The sequence below is a fragment of the Dipodomys ordii genome, unplaced genomic scaffold (assembly GCF_000151885.1).
Source record: "Dipodomys ordii isolate 6190 unplaced genomic scaffold, Dord_2.0 Scaffold80, whole genome shotgun sequence".
Classification (NCBI taxonomy): Eukaryota; Metazoa; Chordata; class Mammalia; order Rodentia; family Heteromyidae; genus Dipodomys; species Dipodomys ordii.
Window position 1 is genome coordinate 6261814 of NW_012267296.1, and position 19425 is coordinate 6281238.

At 36.0% G+C, this 19425-nt stretch overlaps 1 protein-coding gene across 1 annotated transcript in view; it reads left to right on the top strand.

The window, feature by feature from the left end:
* Chm (choroideremia (Rab escort protein 1)) overlaps positions 1 to 19425 on the top strand; it is a 216403-nt gene that overhangs the window by 77068 nt on the left and 119910 nt on the right. Inside the window, exons 3-5 of the mRNA XM_013024996.1 lie at positions 4772 to 4844; positions 6448 to 6569; positions 18584 to 18956. Of these exons, the coding sequence (XP_012880450.1) occupies positions 4772 to 4844; positions 6448 to 6569; positions 18584 to 18956 (568 nt within the window). The remainder of the gene's footprint in view (positions 1 to 4771; positions 4845 to 6447; positions 6570 to 18583; positions 18957 to 19425) is intronic.

Sequence of the window (19425 nt, forward strand, 5' to 3'; positions counted from 1 at the left end):
GCTCTTCAGCTCAAGGCAAGCGCTCTACCACTTGAGCTACAGCGCCACTTCCGGTTTTCTGGTGGTTTATTGGAGATAGGAGTCTCACGGTTTCTCCTGCCTGGGCTGGCTTTGAACCGCGATCCTCAGATCTCAGCCTCCTGAGTAGCTAGGATTACAGGCGTGAGCCACCAGCGCCCGGCAGTTTTACTACTTTTTATATCCTGAGAAATCTTTGTCTACTGCAAGTGTTGTTTCTTTGGTGTGAATGTATTATTCAAAACTTTATTTTATCTTGGCATTATTACCCATTAGTTAGCTAGTGCTAGTGTTTAAAGAAGAGGAGTCATACTGTGATACACAGAACAGCAGGTTGAAACAAGAGAGATAGAGCAGTAAATATAGCAGCAGTGTAAAGACCCTCACAGAGGATTATATCAGGAACAATAGTAAAACACTATCCTTTTCTTTCATCATATGAATCCAAAGGACTAAGAATAGGAGACTTCTAAAGTTCATAACATAGTCATGCATTGCATTGATCTAGCTTTATCCATATTGACTGAATTATGTGGAATATAAACACAGAATTTAACTTGCAGTTAGGATATCAAGAGACATGATGTTTTGAAGTAATGCCTATCTTGTCATCTTTACCTCAAAATGTAGTACAGAGCACTTAACACATAGTACTTATTCTTTTATAGCCTGGAAAGTAGAAGAAACAGACTTGAACAAAACATTAACAATGTAAGGGAAGACTACCTTTACTAACATTCATCTCTTTTATCCTCTTCTCTATACTTACCATGCATCCTTTCTACTGTCATGATCTCTTACACAGAGATTCCAGCTTATGGGTTTTTCAACTCCATTATTTCAAAGGTTAGCCATCTAGAGTCGCTTGAATAGCTGATATTTAAAGGTAACTGGAAATTTTGGACAACATATAGACTTACATTACCTCTGAGAAAGCTATCTGATAGAATCAAAGTAGTGTGTTATTAGACCTACTTTCACAAGTGCTTGTTTTGACCCTTCTGTCTGTTAGAGCAAGACGGTGATTAAATTATACAGTAAAATATTCTTTAGACCTGTGTCAATGATTGATTGAGAAGAAATGCATTGGTATTTTTTTTGGTGGGGTGGGGTGTCCAGTCGTGGGGCCTAACTCTGGGCCTGGGCACTGTCCCTCAGCTCTTCAGCTCAAGGCCAACACTCTACCACTTGAGCCACAGCACCACTTCCGGCTTTTTTTTCTTCTTATGTGGTGCTGAGGAATCGAACCCAGGGCCTCTAGCATGTAAGGCAAGCTCTCTACCACTGAGCCACCTTCCCAGCCCATGTATTGGAATTTTGAGACCATGTTTAATATCATTATGAGAGAATTTTGGGCATAATATTAAAAATTTATTTTTTTATCTAATGATCAAGTGAGCTTTTATAGATTTTTATTCCATTAGGGAAAGATACACAGGAAGAAATATGAATATGGAAACAAAGCCAGGAAGTTGTCCCAACCAGAACCAAATGCATTTTGTAGGTGGGATTGAGTATATGTTGCAGTTCATTATACAATCACCTAAGTGTGAATAGCATTATAATTCTTTATAGGAATTTAGAAGAAGCTTAATTCATCTAAACTCCAGTACCAGTTCAAGCAACCATGACTGTTTCCATACATGTAGGAACAGGTGAATTCATATCCTGAGTCATTATCCAGTTCTGTGATCTGAGGGTTTGTCAGTCATGATTAAAGTTGAAAATACTCATTTTTTCTAACTCAGCAGTTTTTTATGTAAACCATTCATTGACATATAGGACTGTGTTCCAAGGAATGTTGATCAGAAGTTCCTAGATGAGTTCATAAAAGTAATATTGGTACCCAAAAGTAACCTGGATTACTAAACTGTGATATATTCACACAGGAGAAGTATAGGTATTTATTCCTTCTCCCTCTCTCCCTCTCTCCTTCCTTCCTTCCTTCCCTCCTTCCCTTCCCTCTTCCCTCCCTCCCTCCTTCCCTTCTTTTCTTTTTCTCTCTTTCCTTCTCTCTTTCCTTCCTTCCTTCCTTCCTTCCTTCCTTCCTTCCTTTCTTTCTTTCTGTCTGTCTTTCTTTCTCTCTTTCTTTCTCTCTCTCTTTCTTTCCCTCTCCCTCTCTCTCTCTTTCTTTCTTTTCCTTTGTTATTTTGCTTTGGTTTCCATTTTTGCAGGGGCAGAATTAGTAGACAACTGTCCAGATCTTCTTTTGACCTCTTCATTGTCCCTTCATTGTAGCTGACCTTATTTTTTGGGCATTATGGTGGGGCCAACGTGGGAGTAGGCTGGAGAGGGAGGGACACCAGTGCTTGCCAGCATGGATACCCTCCCCAGAGTTGTATTATTAGGCTGCTACTGCTCATCAGTGAATTGCTCATGAAAGGATTGTAGCCCATTTGACCCTCCCACTCCACTTCCAATACTGATTGGCTGAGGGACCAACCCTGTTAGCATGGCCTCAGCCCATTCCCCCGATAGGTGGAGTGGACAATCACTCAACCTTGACCCTCAACTCTGTGCCTGTGCCTGCTCCACTAGAGGTCTCAGAACCCGGTGGAGAGGGTATGGGCTCCAAAACAGCCAGACCTCCACTGCACCATAGTTTGAGGAATACCATCATATTTGTGTCCATGTTTGTCTGTCTGTCCTAGGGCTTGAACTCAGGCTGCTGTCTTCTGAGGCTTTTTCCCCCTCAAGTCTAGTTCTTCTCTTCTACTTGATCCAACGCTCCATTTAGATGCTTTTTATGGTGTTTAATTGGAGATAAGAGTCTTGCAGACTTTCCTGCCCCTGCCCTAGCTGCTTCAAACAACAATCCTCAGCTCTCAGCTTCCTGATTAACTAGAATTACAGGCGCCATCCACTGGCACCCAGCCAGCCCATCATTGTTTCCTAGTAAGGTTGTCAGTTACGTGGAAGATTAGTTCACCAAAATTAACCTAGCACTTCATAGCTGATTTATGTACCTTAAAAATATGCAATCCATTCACAATATATAGTTATCTAGCTATAGTTTTATATGTGTAATGTTATATTTGTATAGTGGTATGTCTACATGAATCAATATTTCTCAACCATAGAAAGGAACAAAGTACTGATATATGCTACAATGTGGATGAATGGTAAAAACAGATTTAGTGAAAGATGCTAGACACAAGTTTACATATTGTATGTCTTTTTTTAGTAGGAATGGTGTAGAATGAATGAACCTATAGAGAAAGAATGCATGTCATCTCTGGCTGCCAAAGGCTAGAGGGAGAAAGGCATGGGAGGAAGCTGCTTAAAGGGTATAGGATTTACTTTCAGGGTGAAGAATGTATTTTGAACCTAGAAAGTGATGTTTGTATATCATGACTGTATTAAAACCACTAAGATTGTTTAAAAAATCACACCCAAGAATTAGGAAAATCAGTAGTCAGTGCAGGATTTCTAATTGCCAGAAGTCTCCAAGTAAGTCTATTGTCTACAAAGTTTACATGATCTTAGAGTTAGGAGACCTCTGTGTTATTCAAAACAGAAGTGATCTTCACATGACTGTAGAATGAAGAATAATCGCAAACGGGTATCTTTAGGAATTCTGTTTCTCTTCTCTTTAGGACAACTTGACGTGAATAGCTATGCCCTCTTCTAGAATGCAAGTTTATGTAGAACAGCCAATTTGTTAGTGTGTGAGAGAGAAAGAAAGAGAGAGAGCAGAGAGTAGAAAGGAGAGAGTTAAGGGAGAGGATTGCAGAAGGAAGAAGAGGGGAGAATTGAATAGAAAATAAAGGAATGAGTATTTGTGTATATAGATAAGTGACATAGCTGTGGTAGAGATGTAACTGCTTAGAGAACAATGACTGGTTTCTCTATGGCTTTTTTGAAATCAACCAAGGCTCTCTTCTTAACCATTTTTGTCAATCCAGGATTCATGCTCATTCATGTTACCTGCCCAGTTTCTACTGTAGGGCTGTTTACTAGGAAGAGAGCTCTGAGGAGGCCAAAGATACTTTTTAACTCCTTGTACAATGAAAAGTTTCCTTTGGGATGTGAGATATGTGTATATGCTTACATGCATGTGCATGCATGTGTGCAAGCTCTTGTACATATACGTTCATGTGTGCGACCATATGTGCATGCACAATGGTAAAAGGCTTAAATTTAGGGCCTCATACTTGTTCAGCTCTAGCGCATGGCTAGTGGTGTACTACTTGAGGTATACTATGCCTATAGTCTGGCTTTCTTTGCTGGTCCTGGAACTTGAACTCAGGGCCTGGGTGGCTGTCCCTGAGCTTTTACTTCAAAGGTGAACCATTCTACCATTTAGCTACAGCTCCATTTTCGGCATTTAGGCTGGCTTCAAACCTTGATCCTCAGATCTCAGTCTCTTGTGTAGATAAAATTACAGCCATGGGCCACCAGCACCTGGTTCAGTATGTTTTTTGCTGGTTAATTGGAAAGGAGTCTCCCAGTGTTTTTTTTTGTTGTTGTTGTTTGTTTTTAATTTTTATTTTTGGCCAGCTTTGAACATTCTTCCTCAGGTCTCAGCATCCTGAGTTTCTAAGATGACTGGTATGTCCAGTGATGACCTGGTGAGAGTACTAATTTTCTTTCAGCTTTTTATATCAGCATTCCATTTATGTGTTCCATTTATGTGTTCTTTTGAACTTTTGAAGCAGCAATATTAGAAGATATAATGAGTTAAGGGTCGAGGGTGCTTTGATGAAGATTGATGCTTATATTTTTACATCCTTTTCATTTTTTATTGTTACAGAAGAAGCTATTATGGAGGAAACTGGGCTAGTTTTAGCTTTTCAGGACTGCTTTCCTGGCTAAAAGAATATCAGGTAAGTTCTTATCTGATCCCTATCTTCTAATTTACTAGACTTTATTTTGTGTCACATAACTTGCATTGAAGAAATATTAATCTTCCTCTGTAATACAAGATTGATAATATATTTTGTTCAGTTATTTGTGGAAAATATGCACAGTTGCCTTGTCAGCTATTTTTGATGTTATGTTAGTACAGAGTATGTTAAAACATAAATAGCTATATTTGGTGTAAACTAAGTCATAGATACTTGATACCACTTCATGGTTACACTGTAAGAATGCCCAAATGTAAACAAAATTTCAAGTTAAGCAAAATTCCAAGCTAAGAGTGCCGTTTAACCAGAAAGACAAGCGAGTGTAAGGCTTTGAATTAAAACCCTAGTACTATCACCAAAACTGGCCCTTACCAGTTGAAAGAGGTATAAACTGTATCTTGCTACTTTTGAAAATCCACTGTATTCAAATATTGCTATATTATGTAATTTTCTTTATAAAATGTCATTAGGAATTTCTGAAAAATTTAAAGGACCTCTTTTAATATGCATACTTCATTATTTCTTGTTATTGTCTTTCCAAATAGAAAATGTTCAGCATTTGCTTATTATAAAATTCTTAGTTATGGGCTGGGAAGGTGGCTCAGTGATAGAGTGCTCGCCTTGCATACATGATGCCCTGGGTTCGATTCCTTAGCACCACATAAGCAGAAAAAGCTAGAAGTAGCACTGTGGCTCAAGTAGTAGAGTGCTAGCCTTGAGCTGAAGAGCTGAGGGACAGCACCCTTCAGGCCTCACGACTGGCAAAAAAAGAGAAAAAATCATTAGTTATATTGTGCTAAGTACTTTTCAAAAATGGTTTTATTCTGGATGCTGGTGGCTCATGCCTGTAACCCTAGCTCTTCAGGAAATTGATATCTGAGGATCAAGATTAGAAGCTTGTTTGTGTAGGAAAGTCTGGGAGACTCTTATCTCTAGTAAAGCATCGAAAAACCAGAAGTGAAGCTATGGTTCAAGTGGTAGAACACTAGCCCTGACCAAAAAAGGTCAGGGACAATGCACAGGCCCTGAGTTTGGCACACACACAAAAGTTTTATACACTATCACAATTAAATATGATCCAGAAGTAGATAGAATCCAGGATCCTGCACTTTTCATAAAAATTCACAATGTACAAAAAATGTGTACACTAATTCTAATTTTTTTTGGTTGGTCATGGGGCTTGAACTCAGGGTCTGAGTGCTGTCTCCGAGCTCTTTTGCTCAAGGCTAGCGCTTCACCACTTTTAGCCACAACTCCACTTCCTGCTTTCTGGTGGTTAATTGGAGATAATAGTTTCAAAGAGTTTCTTGCCCAGTCTGGCTTTGAACCGTAATCATCAGATCTCAGCTTCTGCTTTAGATAGGATTACAGGTGCGAACTACCAGTCCCCAGCAAATTCTATATTTTGATAATATAGGTTTTACAGTTTGCTTCTTTTAAAGTTGGCACTCTCTGCTGGAATCACTTCATTTCTTGTGCAGTGATAATCCTTTTAGTACTGATGAGATTAAAATACATATTCTCAAAAAATTGCAGATTCAGATCCTACAATTAATGAACTTATTATCTGTGTTTTTTTTAGGAAGAAAGTGACACTGTCACTGAGAGTTCATGGCAAGAGCATATCCTTGACAGTGAAGAAGCCATTGAGCTTAACAGGAAGGACAAAACCATTCAACATGTGGAAGTATTTTATTTTGCCAGGTATGAAACACATTCATGTAGGATAACTTTTTCTTCTAGTTCTTTGGAAGAAACCAACAACAACGTCTGCAATTACAGAGTGCTCTTGGCTGTTTAAACGACTTTTTGTACCAAGAGATCCTTTAAGGTCAGCACCATATTATTGAACTCAGTATAACAATCAATGAAGGAGAACATTGGTGGCTCACACCTGTAATCCTAGCTACTCAGGAGGCTGAGATCTGAGGATTGTGGTTTGAAGCCAGCCCAGACAGGAAAGACCATGACACTCTTATCTCCAGTTAACCACCAGAAAACCAGAAGTGGTGCTGTGGCTCAAAGTGGTAGAGTCCTAGCCTTGAGCAAAAGAGCTCAGGAAGAACACCCAGGCCCTGAGTTCAAACCTCATAACTGACCAAAAAAACCCCAAAATACACAAAAACAAACAATCAATGATCATAATTATGTTTCAGTGTCTTCAGGTATAAATTAAATAATGTTTGCAATCCTTCACTTGACAAGTAGGAGGGTTTGAAGTACATTTTGCTAGTATAAAAATTTATAATTTTAATAGGTAACTTTAGTTAGCTAGGAAACTTTATTTTTTTGAAACTATATTTCTTTTCAAGTAAATAAGCTTATACCTATCTTATAGATCTTGGACATTTCTTGAGGGAAATACCCTACTATCTTCATGCATATTCTTTTGTAAATACTGAAATGTGTAGTACAAGTTCCTAGCCTTTTGTTCTTACTTGCTTTTTGGTTCTAGTCCTGAGGCTTGAAATCTGGGCCTTTTCACTTGTCTTTTTCGCTCAGATCTGGCATTCTACTACTTGAGCCGTATATATCCAGTTCCTCATTACTCCTTTTTACATACGTGTTATTGAATTCATATTATCTTTTGCAGTCATAGAGTTTATGTTTTGTGTAGTTTTCCATACTGTATTACATATATAGATTCATGTATCCACCACCACAGTTTTTTAAAGTTCCTAATTAAAGTAATAATTATTTTTAATTCATCTAAATTTAACATAAATGTCTACACTGAGCAATGCATACAAACACATTTGTAGAGCATTAACCAGTAAGGAGTATACAGTAAAAATCTTTGATCATACATGCAATTTGAGAATCAAGAGTGGTGGAAGTAGGGATTTCAACATTCTTAGAAAAGGTTTATTACCTCAGGATTCTTGCTATTGCCCTTTTGTAACCATACCTCATAGTCTTCCTCCTTAGCTCCTACCTCCAATCCCTGACTCTTAGCAGTCACTAACAGTTTTCTCTTTAATCCTATCATTTTGAAAATGTTATATAAATAGAACTACATTTTAAGAAACCTTTTGTCATTGGCTTTTCTTAGCAAAATATTCTAGAAATTCATCCTGGTTGTTGTGTGCATCAATTGTCAACTTTTTTTTTTTGTCCAGTCGTGGGGCCTGAACTCTGGGCCTGGGCGCTGTCCCTCAGCTCTTCAGCTCAAGGCTAGCGCTCTACCACTTGAGCCACAGCACCACTTCCGGCTTTTTTTCTTTTTGCTTATGTGGTGCTGAGGAATCAAACCCAGGGCCTCAGACATGCAAGACAAGCGCTCTACCAGTGAGCCACCTTCCCAGCCCAATTGTCAACTTTTGTGTATATCACTTGTTTATTTTTTTCTTGTTTAGTAGTATTCCACTGTGGGAGCATAAGTTTCTAATCATCCTCTCATTGAGAAATATCTGGGATTTTTCCAGAAATGGGCTGGTGAAAATAAATCTGGGGTCCAATATTGCATACAGGTTTTTATGAATATTTTTCTGTTATAAACATTTGCTAAAAATAACTGTTGTCCAATATTGTGTATAGGTTTTTTTAATTAGTATTTTTCTGATATAAACATTTCTCTGGATAAAAGTTTTCATTATGTGTTACAAATATCCAAGTGTTTCTGTGCCATAGGATAATTACATGTTAAATTTTGAAATAAAACACCCAACTCTTTTTCAGAAGAGTTCTACAACTTCATGCTCCCACCCAAAATAATCCAATTTATGAAGAATAATATGGAAGATTCAGTTTTTCTACATCTTCACCAAAATTTGATATCACTTTTCTTATTTTAGAATTCTGATAAGTGTGCAGTGATACCTTTTTCATGCTTGAATATAAATCTCCTAGATGGCTGATTTTTAACGTATCTTTTCATATGCTTATTTGCCATCTGTATATCATTTTGAGTGAAATGCAATATGAATTATGTCACTTTCTTATTATTTAATTGAATTTTTTTTCACTCATGGGGCTTGAACTCAGGGCCTCAGCGCTGTCCCTGAGCTCTTTTGCTCAAGGCTAGCACTCTACCAATTTGAGCCTCAGTGCCCCTTCTGTTTTTCAGTGGTTCAATGGAGATAAGAGTCTCACGGACTTTTCTGTCTGGGCTGGCTTTGAACCACGATCCTCAGATCTCAGTCTTCTGAGTAGCTAGAATTATAGGCATGAGCCACCAGTACCCAGCTGAATTGGTTCTTTACTGTTGGTTTCAGAATTCTGTATCCTAGATATATGTCCTTTGTTACATATGTGGTTTGAGAATAATTTCTCCAGTTTATAGCTTGTCTTTCTATCCTTTTTGAACAAAATATTTTACAGAGCAAGTATTTTTAATTTTGATGAGATGTAGTTTTTCAACTTTTATAAAGTAGGCTGATGGTATCAAACCTTACAATTCCTTGCCTACATTAAGACCTAAAAACCTTCTATTTATTTTTATTTAACTTTATGGTCCACTTTATTTTTTGTGTGTATATAGTGTCACATTTAGATCAAAATGCTTCTTTTCCTCCCATTCTAAGGATATCTAGTTGCTTTAAGCAGCAGCTTTTGTTCAAAAGTCTTCCTTTTCCATTGAGTTACTTTTGCACCAGTCAAAAATCATATAGCTATATTTTTCTGGTTAGGTTTCTCAATTTATTTTCCATTCCATTGATCTGCATGACTTTCTTTTCATCATTATCATACTGTCTTCATTACTGTAGTTATATAATAGGTCTGATAGCAGATAGACTTTATTGTTTTCTTCAAATTATTTTAGCTATTCTAGGCATTATGCTTTTCCATATAAATGCTTTAATAAATGTGAGTATATCTAAAAATGCTGACAAATAGAAATTATCCTTAAGAAATAAATATGTAGATCAGTTTAGAAAGAATCAGCATCTTTATTGTTTGAAGTCTTTCTTTAGATGAACATGATATGTTACCCTGTTTATGGAGTTTGTCTTTTATTTTCATCATCAATAATTTATAATTTTCAGCATACTAATTCTGTGTGTTTTGTTCATTATATACTTAGGTATTCAGTTCTATTTGGAATAGTCATATATGGTATTGTCTTTTTGGTTTTGGTTTTCAAATAATGACTGTTATTATATACAAATGCTGGTGTTTTCTTTTTTTTCTTTGCCAGTCCTGAGGCTTGAACTCAGGACCTAGGCTTCTTTTGGCTCAAGGCTACCACTCTACCACTTGAGTCACAGCTCCACTTTGGTTCTTTGATAATTAATTGGAGATAAAGTTTCATGGACTCTCCTACCCCAGCTGGTTTCAAACCAGGTTCCTCAGATCTCAGCTTCCTAAGTTGCTAGAATTAATGTATGAACCACCAGTGCCCAGCTAGAAATGCATTTTTTATATATCTGAAGCACTTACTTTGGGAACTTTTGTAGATTCTTTCAGATTATTTATGTAGGTAATCATTTCTTCTGCAAACGAGATTTTTTAAAAAAATCTTTCTTTCTACCAGCTGTTTCGTTTTTTTTCTTACCTAGAATCTATTTTCTGTTCTGATTCGTGTGTTTTCAATCCACAGTAACATGACACAGATTAATTGTATTTTTCTACTTATCCTTAAACTCACTTAATGAGGCTGTTTTTTTCCCAGAAATAAAGTTGTTATAACCTCTTGAGGACTTTGTGCTTATACACTAATGCTAGCCAACTGTGTATTTTATGTTTTTCATTCCTGCACCCAATTGCCTCAGTATGCACTTTGACAAATTTTCTGAATGACCAATTACCAAGAGTTCAAATTCTGCACTTTAAGGATCATTTAAACTAAATATCTTACTGTATTTAATTGTATCGAGTAATATAGGTTGAACATCTGAAAATCCAAAATCTGAAAATTTCAGCAACCTAAAGATTTTGAGAGACCACAGATATAAAATTCTATGCCTAGCCTTTATTTGGAGGTAGATAGTTAAAACACAGGTTTATGAACAATATTATATAATACTACTGTGTGTGCAGTATATATGAAGCATAAATGAATTTCTTTGTTAGAATTGATCTTTCATTCGCAAGTTCTCTCAGTATATGAGTGCCAGTATTCCAAAATCTGGAAAAACTGCGAATCTGAAACATTTCTGGCCCAAGTATTTTGGATAAAAGATACTCATCCAGTAGATAGAAGGCAAATTTGAAGTACTTGGTGTGGTATATGCATGGAATATTATTTGAAATACTTTTATTTGAAATACTTCTGTAAACTTCCAAAATATCATGTCTTAGACAACCTTATAATGATAAGGCTGAAATATTATGACTTTCCTTCCCAGTTTAGACTTGTTGAACTGGCTTATTTGTAGAGTTGACATTCATTAGGACCTAATCTATGGTTTGATTTGCACATATGTCATTTGCCATTGTATTTTATTTTTTAGTTTTATTTTTAAGTAGTTGTACAAAGGAGTTGCCATTCAACAAGCTAGTATATAAATACAATGAATCTTGATTAATGTCACTCCTTTGAACACTCTCACCAATTGTTATTTAATTTGAAGAAGAAAGTGTCTCTTATTATAAAAAATATTTTAGTCACATTGCCTCATTTTTGTCTTTGAAGTATTGCACAAAATGCACCTACAAACCTCTCACTGTTTCAGAATTACCTTCAGGCACATAGCAAGTCAATAACAGAGTATTTTAATGTAAATACATAGAATAGTTTTATTTCTTTTGACTTGTTTTCAAAGAATATTGTGAGGTTTCAACCTGAAGGTTCAATGATTATTTGAACTTTAAATTTACTACTTTGGGTTATTACAAAGATAGGCTAAATACTAAAATGTAAGTTGTGACAGCACAAATTCTAAAGAAATAGCTACATTGTTTTGTCACAACAGTGTTATCTGAGTGCTGCTTCTAGTTCAGAAAACTGAACTAGAAATAGTTTTGCTGTACAAAGAGCATGTACAAAATTATTTTCAATGCAAAAAATTATTTTACATTGAATCAAGATTTGGTGATTACACAATTGACTTAAAAGAACCACCAGTTGCTAGATATCTCGGTGACAGCTCTTGTAACCACATGGTTTACGTTATTTATTATATTTGATTTAATTTCTTCTTTGTCACAGCCATAGGAATAAATTGTTGATATGTCTTACCTATCAACTGAAGCTGAGAGAAAGCCTGTGGTAGCAGAGTTAAGATTTGAAGCCACATTTATCTAACTCTGTACCATTTCCAATGTGTCTATTTTTTTGAGACAAGATCTTACTATCGTCCAGGATGATCTCAAACTCATGTCTCAAACTTATGAACTCAGTGTCCCTGACACCTGGGATTGCAGGCTCGCGAAACCATACCCAGCTCACTATATTGTGTTATATTTCAGTCAGCAGATAAACACACATATACTTAATCAAGGAATTTTCCATTAAGTGAATGGAGTATTTCCTTTTTGAAAACTAGCAGATAAGGAAAAGCATTTACTTCTTTAATTGCTATAAGGGTATATAAAGGTATGTAAGGATTATAGGGCAGACAATATTGATCTATTTTCCAATAACCACCATGGTGTTTTTGGACTTCTGCCAACTTTTGAGTTAATCCAAAAATAAGTTATAAAAAGATACCAAAAAGTATACCCTAGATAAAATACCCTAGATAATTACTAAGTGACAAAATTTTACCAATGAGAAGCAAGGATAGGAATAAAGAAATTTAAAATGATTCTGCTCTTTTTATAATCAAAAGTTTTTCCATCATTGTTTTATTATAGCTAAAAAAAATCTTTACCAAGAACTCCCAGAACTCCTAACTTACTGACCAAAAAATGGACTACATTCTCACTTTTAAATCTATCACTAGCAAAAGGATGTAAAATTATCCTAATTGGTTTTGATTGGTTATAATCCATCTTTTAGGTCTTAGCATGTTCTGCTTGATATTGGAACAGACTTAGGGCTGTTGTTGCAAGGAGGCAGGGGACCATTGTTGTTGGGTAGGCAGCTATCTGCTGCACCCCATCTTAGGAAATTTTGTTCTTGGACAGAAGTGACAAGAAATTGATATTTCAACAATATTCTATAGCATGTGATAATATTTTAAAATTTTTAGTAACTAGGGACCTATCTCTACAAATATATGATTTTTGTAGCAATTAAAGATCATGTTACAGTTTTCTGGAAGAGCAAAGTTTGGATAGTCTGAATTTGATCATTCTAGTGAGTAGCCATTAAACATTTATTTTAGTAATAAACAGCTGAGTAGTGGCATAATATATACTGGGCAAATCAATGATGAATGGCCTTAGAACAAAGTGCATACATCAAAGTAAAAGAATATAATTTCTGCAACCAGCTATATTGGGGGAGAAAAATGTGCAAATGACTGGAAAATAAATAGTGAACACCTGTGCTGAATAAATTAACCAGCTGGCTGGCAGTATTTTGTTGGACTCATCTAAAGGGTGACTGTTATAAGGCATTAATAAGACTCAGTTGGAGGCATTCCTTTGTAGGTACTTACCATTAATTGATAAACAGTACCAGATAATATCAGAATTCATATTCCTTTATTCTCAGAGTTATATGCATATTTTGGCAATTAGTAAAAAAATGGTATTTATACAAGGCAGCATTCAGCAGTTGTAGGTAGGAAAATTATCTCAAAAATACCATCATACAGTATTGTAAATGGCCTTTGGATTTCAAGTTAGCAGTATAAATAAATGACATTAGTTCTAATTAGTGAGATCTATTTTGATAATGAAAAATATTACAAGAACTAATGGGCAGTTTGTTTTCCTTAAAATGTTAAAAATTATTATAATATTTTAGAACTAAAAGGTCTCTTGAGACCTCATAATGCGCTAGCATAATTTTATATTTAGCAAATGTGTTTTGGGTTTCCAATACATTTGAATGAATAAAATTGAACTGTATTTTACAGTTTTCTTTGATAGTTGAATATCTTTAAAGAAAACATTTGCCACAATATAAGGTTTAAAATGTAGGGGAAGAGAACCTTTTCACTAGCAGAATTTTGTTTACTTAGCAATTATGTAGGGTTTTAGGACTTTCTGGTATCTTTTTATAACTTCTTTTTTGGGTATTAATTTAAACCTTGGCAGAACTCCAAAAACATCATGGTGGTTAGTAGAAAGTAGGACAATATTGTGTTTCTGTTACTTGTGTTTTCTGTAGTGCTAGGAATTAGGCCAAGTTAGGATTTTGAAAACAGTAAAACTTAATAATCTATGAATGTAGAACAAATTGTAAGGGAATAATATCTTTATCTCTTTATTTTCTCCCAGCATCTTCTACTTGACTAAACTTTGATTGTACTTTTTTTTAAGGATTTTTATTTCTGTATTTCAGATTGTCTGACATTTATTCCATAAAACCCCTTTCCACTGCATAGGTCACTTTCTGTGCTTAATTTCCATGGTGTCATTATCATGGTCTCTAGTATGAGACATTGCCACATCTGGATTATCTGTGAAGTGAAATTAATTATTCTGTCATTTCTTCATTTAATGTGTAGGCATAGAATTTTTGCAGAAAGTTGTCACCCTTGATCCCTGTCTCATGGAACACATTTAAGTTTTATTGGTTTTTCAAAGTAATGAAAGTTAGTACACCACTTGAAATGTGGGAATTATACAGACCACACTTCACAGGATTGGTTTTCATTTTCAATGTTGTAAATGGCAGTGGTTCTCTTGTGTGTTTATGTGTCTAAGAACTTCCGTGTGAATGTGGACAACCTTAGGTTCATAGGTTTTGAGTTGTCTGTTGTCCTTCAGGTAATTTAGAAATACCTTAGATTTCTTCTATAGCTTATATTTGTTTAGCCTTTTAGAGATTATAAAGTAGTTTTCATTTTATAACTTATTTATCTTCCAAGTCTCATAGTAAGGCACAGGGACTTATTACCATTTCATTAGGGGGAGACTGAAGATATTAAGTAACTGCCTACCATTTCCTAAGTATTCAGTGAGGACTAAATTTTGGGTGCCTTCCCTACTGCAGTATCCTAGTTTAGATGTCTTGATTCACCTTTAATTATATCACTTCCTCTTTTCATTTGATTTCATTAAAATTATTAGATTGTAATAGCAAATATGAAGCTATTTCTTGACATCTCAATGTTATTTTACTGTTTTATTGTCTTTTTTGTAGTATGTATTATATTAATTTCAGTAACTGATTTCAGTTTTTCATCCAACTGTTTGAATTTATAGAACATTGTTTTATTTTGGCCTAATTTGCTGTGTTTTCAACAAATAAATTTGTTTCATATTAAAAATATCTTTTTGCTGGGTACCAGTATTTTACAATTGTATTCTAACCACTTAGGAAGCTGAGATCTGAGGATTAAGGTTCAGCCTGGGCAGAAAAAGTACGTAAGACTTTTATCAGCAATTAACCACCAAAAAAGCTGTGGCTCAAGTGGTAGAGTAATATCCTTGAGAGAAAAAGCTGAGGGACAGCGCCCAAATCCTGAGTTCAAGCTCCTGTACTGGCACACAAGAACACCTCCCTCCCCCGGGCAACAAACACACACATTTCTTGTTGCCTTTACAAACCAATTTTTCATCAAGCATTTAATAGACATAAAGTCTGTAGAGGGAAAGAGCACACAAAAAGAGGTGTTAATGTTTTATCTTAGGAAAGTACAGAAGATAAACTGTGAGTTGGCTAAGAATACCTTCTGGGTTAGGGGCAGGTGACTCACCCCTATAGACCTAGCTATTCAGAAGTCTGAGACCTGAGGATTAAGGAGGTTCCAGGCCAGCTGAGCAGATTCTAGAGACTCTTATCTCCAATTACCCAGCACAAAACCAGACCCAAGTGATAGCGAGAAACCCTGAGATCAAGTCTCAATGCCAGCAAACACATATACACATTCTCTCTCTCTCTCCTCTCTCTTTCTCTATTTCTTTCCCTCCTCCCCCCCTCTGTCTGTGTCTCCCCCACTTTGAATTTACTGGCAGCAGAAGTGCTTCAGATTTTAAATTGTTTTGAACTGTGTAGTATTGTCATAGAGTTTTATAAATGATTATCCCTAATTCAATATGCTTCAAAATCCATTTTGCTTGGGGCAATGACAAGATGCTCAAAATGTTTTGGAATTTTTATTTTTATTTATTTATGTATTTTTGGGTCCAGTCGTGGGTCCTGAACTCTGGGCCTAGGCGCTGTCCCTCAGCTCTTCAGCTCAAGGCTAGCACGCTACCACTAGAGCCATAGCACCACTTACAGCTTTTTTTTTTCTTCTGCTTATGTGGTACTGAGGAATTGAACCCAGGGCCTCATGTATGCAAGGCAAGCGCTCTACCACTGAGCCACCTTCTCAGCCCTGTTTTGGAATTTTTAAATGTTCAGATTTTGGATTTTTGGGTGAGGGATACGTAACTGAACAACCAGAGAACTATTTGAAGGGAATTGTTAAATGTAAGGTATGTGCATATGCGTGTCATGTATGCATGGAATAGCAGTGATGGATGTCACTGGATTAATGAAATTTTTTGAGGATATGTAGGTTTATGGTTATGTTTGAGAATGTTGTATCTACGATATTTTGGGGAATGCAAGCATAGCCCCCAAAAAGTGATTAAATAAAATTGGTGAAAAAGGTGGAGATGACATTTGATAACATGCACTTTGCAACATGCCTCCTCCTTTGTTGTTCCCCTACCATCCCTTCCCTCCCACCTCCACAACTACTCCCTCCCCCTTCCTCCCTTCCCCTCCAAAGTTGTAAAGTTCCTTTTCAACATAGTGTCTTGTATATCTCATTGTTCTAGTGGGTCAACCTGTATCCCTATTTAAGCATTTTGGTTTTTTTTTTCTTCTCCTCCCCGAATTAGAGAAGTGTATATACAGGATACAGGGCATTGACATCAAATACAGTGAAAATAGGGGTTATATTGTGGGGGAGGAACATACAAAAAAACAAAAAATCACATGGTACATTACAAATACGTTAGAAACAATAGCAAGAAAGAAAAAAACTGTGTCCCTATCTTGGTGTTCATTTTGCTTAACATCATCTTATATGGTCATATGTACATAGCTTTTGACCTTTTCTGCTTGTCCTAGACATGTACCAGTTGTTGCAAATAAGGGAAACCATGGGATCTATGTTTTTTGGGGGCCTAGCTTACTTCACTTAATATAATTTTTCCAGGTCTTTTCATTTCCAAACAAATGGGGAAATGTCATTCTTTCTTATGGAGGCATAGAATTCCATTGTGTATATATACCACATTTTCTTGATCCATTCATCTACTGAGGGGCATCTGGGTTGGTTCTATATCTTAGCTATGGTAAATAATGCTGCCATAAGCATAGTTGTTCTGGTAGCTTTATTATGGTCTTGTTTGTGATCATTTGGGTAAATGCCCAAAAGTAGGATTGCTCAGTCATAGAGGAGCTCTATGTGGAGTCTTTTGAGGAACCTTCATACTGCTTTCCAGAGTGGTTGAACAAGTTTACATTCCCACCAACAATTTACAGTAGGGTTAAGGGACTTTGCTTTAGAGACAGGAAGAGGCAGGTTATTGGAAGGTAAGGTTTAGATTTGATGAAAGAAAGAACTACTGTTAATTCTTTGAGTAATCAATTAGCAGATATTTATTTCCCACAACCTGTAAAAATCAAAGTCTTTATTGGACCAGGTATTGAAGAGTACAAAATTTCAGTAAAAAATAGTAGATTCTGCAGAGCATGAATTAATTTATGATGCAGGCTAGGAGGTAGTTGTTATTACTCAAGTTAGTGATGAGCTAAGAGTGTTACTTCTAGTAATAATTTTGGAAATGTGGCTTCCAGCGGAATAATAGACAGCATTACTAAAACAATACATAGGAGGAATGAATACATGAAGATCTTTTTACATACCAGATTGTGACAGGACAACTTAACCTTTTTGTAGAAGCCCCCCCCCCTCATTTTATGGAAGGTACCTGCCTTATATAATACCAAGTCAAGAGATACTCTCTACTAATCATCTAAGATAAATACTGTTGAGCGTTTACTATGCTCCAGTCATTGTACCACGTTCTCCAGTCATTGTACCACGTTCTTTACTTCATTTAATCTTTAGATCAACCTTGAAAGTTTGGGTCTCAGAGAGAATAAGTAACTAGTCCAAGTTTACAGAACTCACTGGTCCTAAGTCAGTGTTTGAACTCAGTTCTATTAATTCTGAGGTTCATGTTATTATTAATTTACTTCTAAAAGAATCTTTTTTTTTTTTGTTGGTCATGTGGCTTGAACTTGGCCTGGGGTGCTGTCCCTCAGCTCTTCAGGTCAAGGCAAGAGCACTACCACTTGACCTACAGTGCCGCTTCTGGTTTTCTGGTGGTTTATTGGAGATAGGAGTCTCAGGGTCTTTCCTGCATGGGCTGGCTTTGAACCACGATCCTCAGATCTCAGCCTCCTGAGTAGCTAGGATTACAGGCATGAGCCACTGGTGCCCAGCTTAAAACACAATCTTCTGTCTCTCAGATTCTCAAAAATATACATGTGTCTTCTTAAAATCTTAAAATGTGTGGTTCAATATTAAATATCTCTCATATTTATACTGAAACTTTAAAAGGTGAGTGTTTAATGCTTAGATAAGAGATGGCAAAATAATTACCAGACTTTATAAAGGAGATGAATCAAATTTGCCAGGAAAAGTTAAAACAATGTGATAATTATAGCAGAGCTGGAAAGCATGATGCTGATTATTACTGTTATTTCTTATTAGTCAGGATTCGAATGAAGATGTTGAAGAAGCTGGTGCACTGCAGAAAAATCATTCCTCTGTGGCATCTGCAAACTTCACAGAAGCTGTATCTTCTCTCTGTCAGCCTACTGAAGATGACTCATTAAATGCTGCAGGCTGTGGAGTGGCTCTAGAATCAACCCCAAGCAGTGACCCAGAGAGTGCCCAAGAAGTAAATGATGCTCAAGTGGCAGGGGAGAAAGAAAACCATAGTGATGATAAAACTTCCCCAGAGGAAACAAGTGAAAATGTCCCTATAGTGGAGGATATCGCAGAGCAACCAAAGAAAAACAGAATTACTTATTCTCAAATTATTAAAGAAGGCAGGAGATTTAATATTGATTTGGTATCAAAGGTATGTATTGATTTTACCCGTTTTATACACAGCCATGTATAAAGATAGCCTTTTTAGCTGTTCTTGGGCTAGGTTCATTTATTTTAAAAAATATAAAAAATATATAACATTATACTGCTTAGACTAATCAAGAAAAGTCAAAGATGAAATTCTCCAAGCTAAAATGAATTTCTAAGCAAATCTATACCTTTAATAATTATGGGACTAACATGTTAAGAAAAACAAAACTTGTTAATTATTAAAGTTCAGTCCTATTATTTAATCAAACTAAAATGATTTTTAGGGTCTTACTACTGGGAAATTGCTATGACATATCACTTAGACCAAAAAGAGGGTGATGAGAAAGAGGCTTAGATTTATTTATTTTTTTTTTTTTTTTTATTTGTGAACATACTGTACAGAGGGGTTACAATTACATGGGCAGGATAATGTGTGCATTTCTTACCAAGCATTGCAGCCTCCTCCTTTG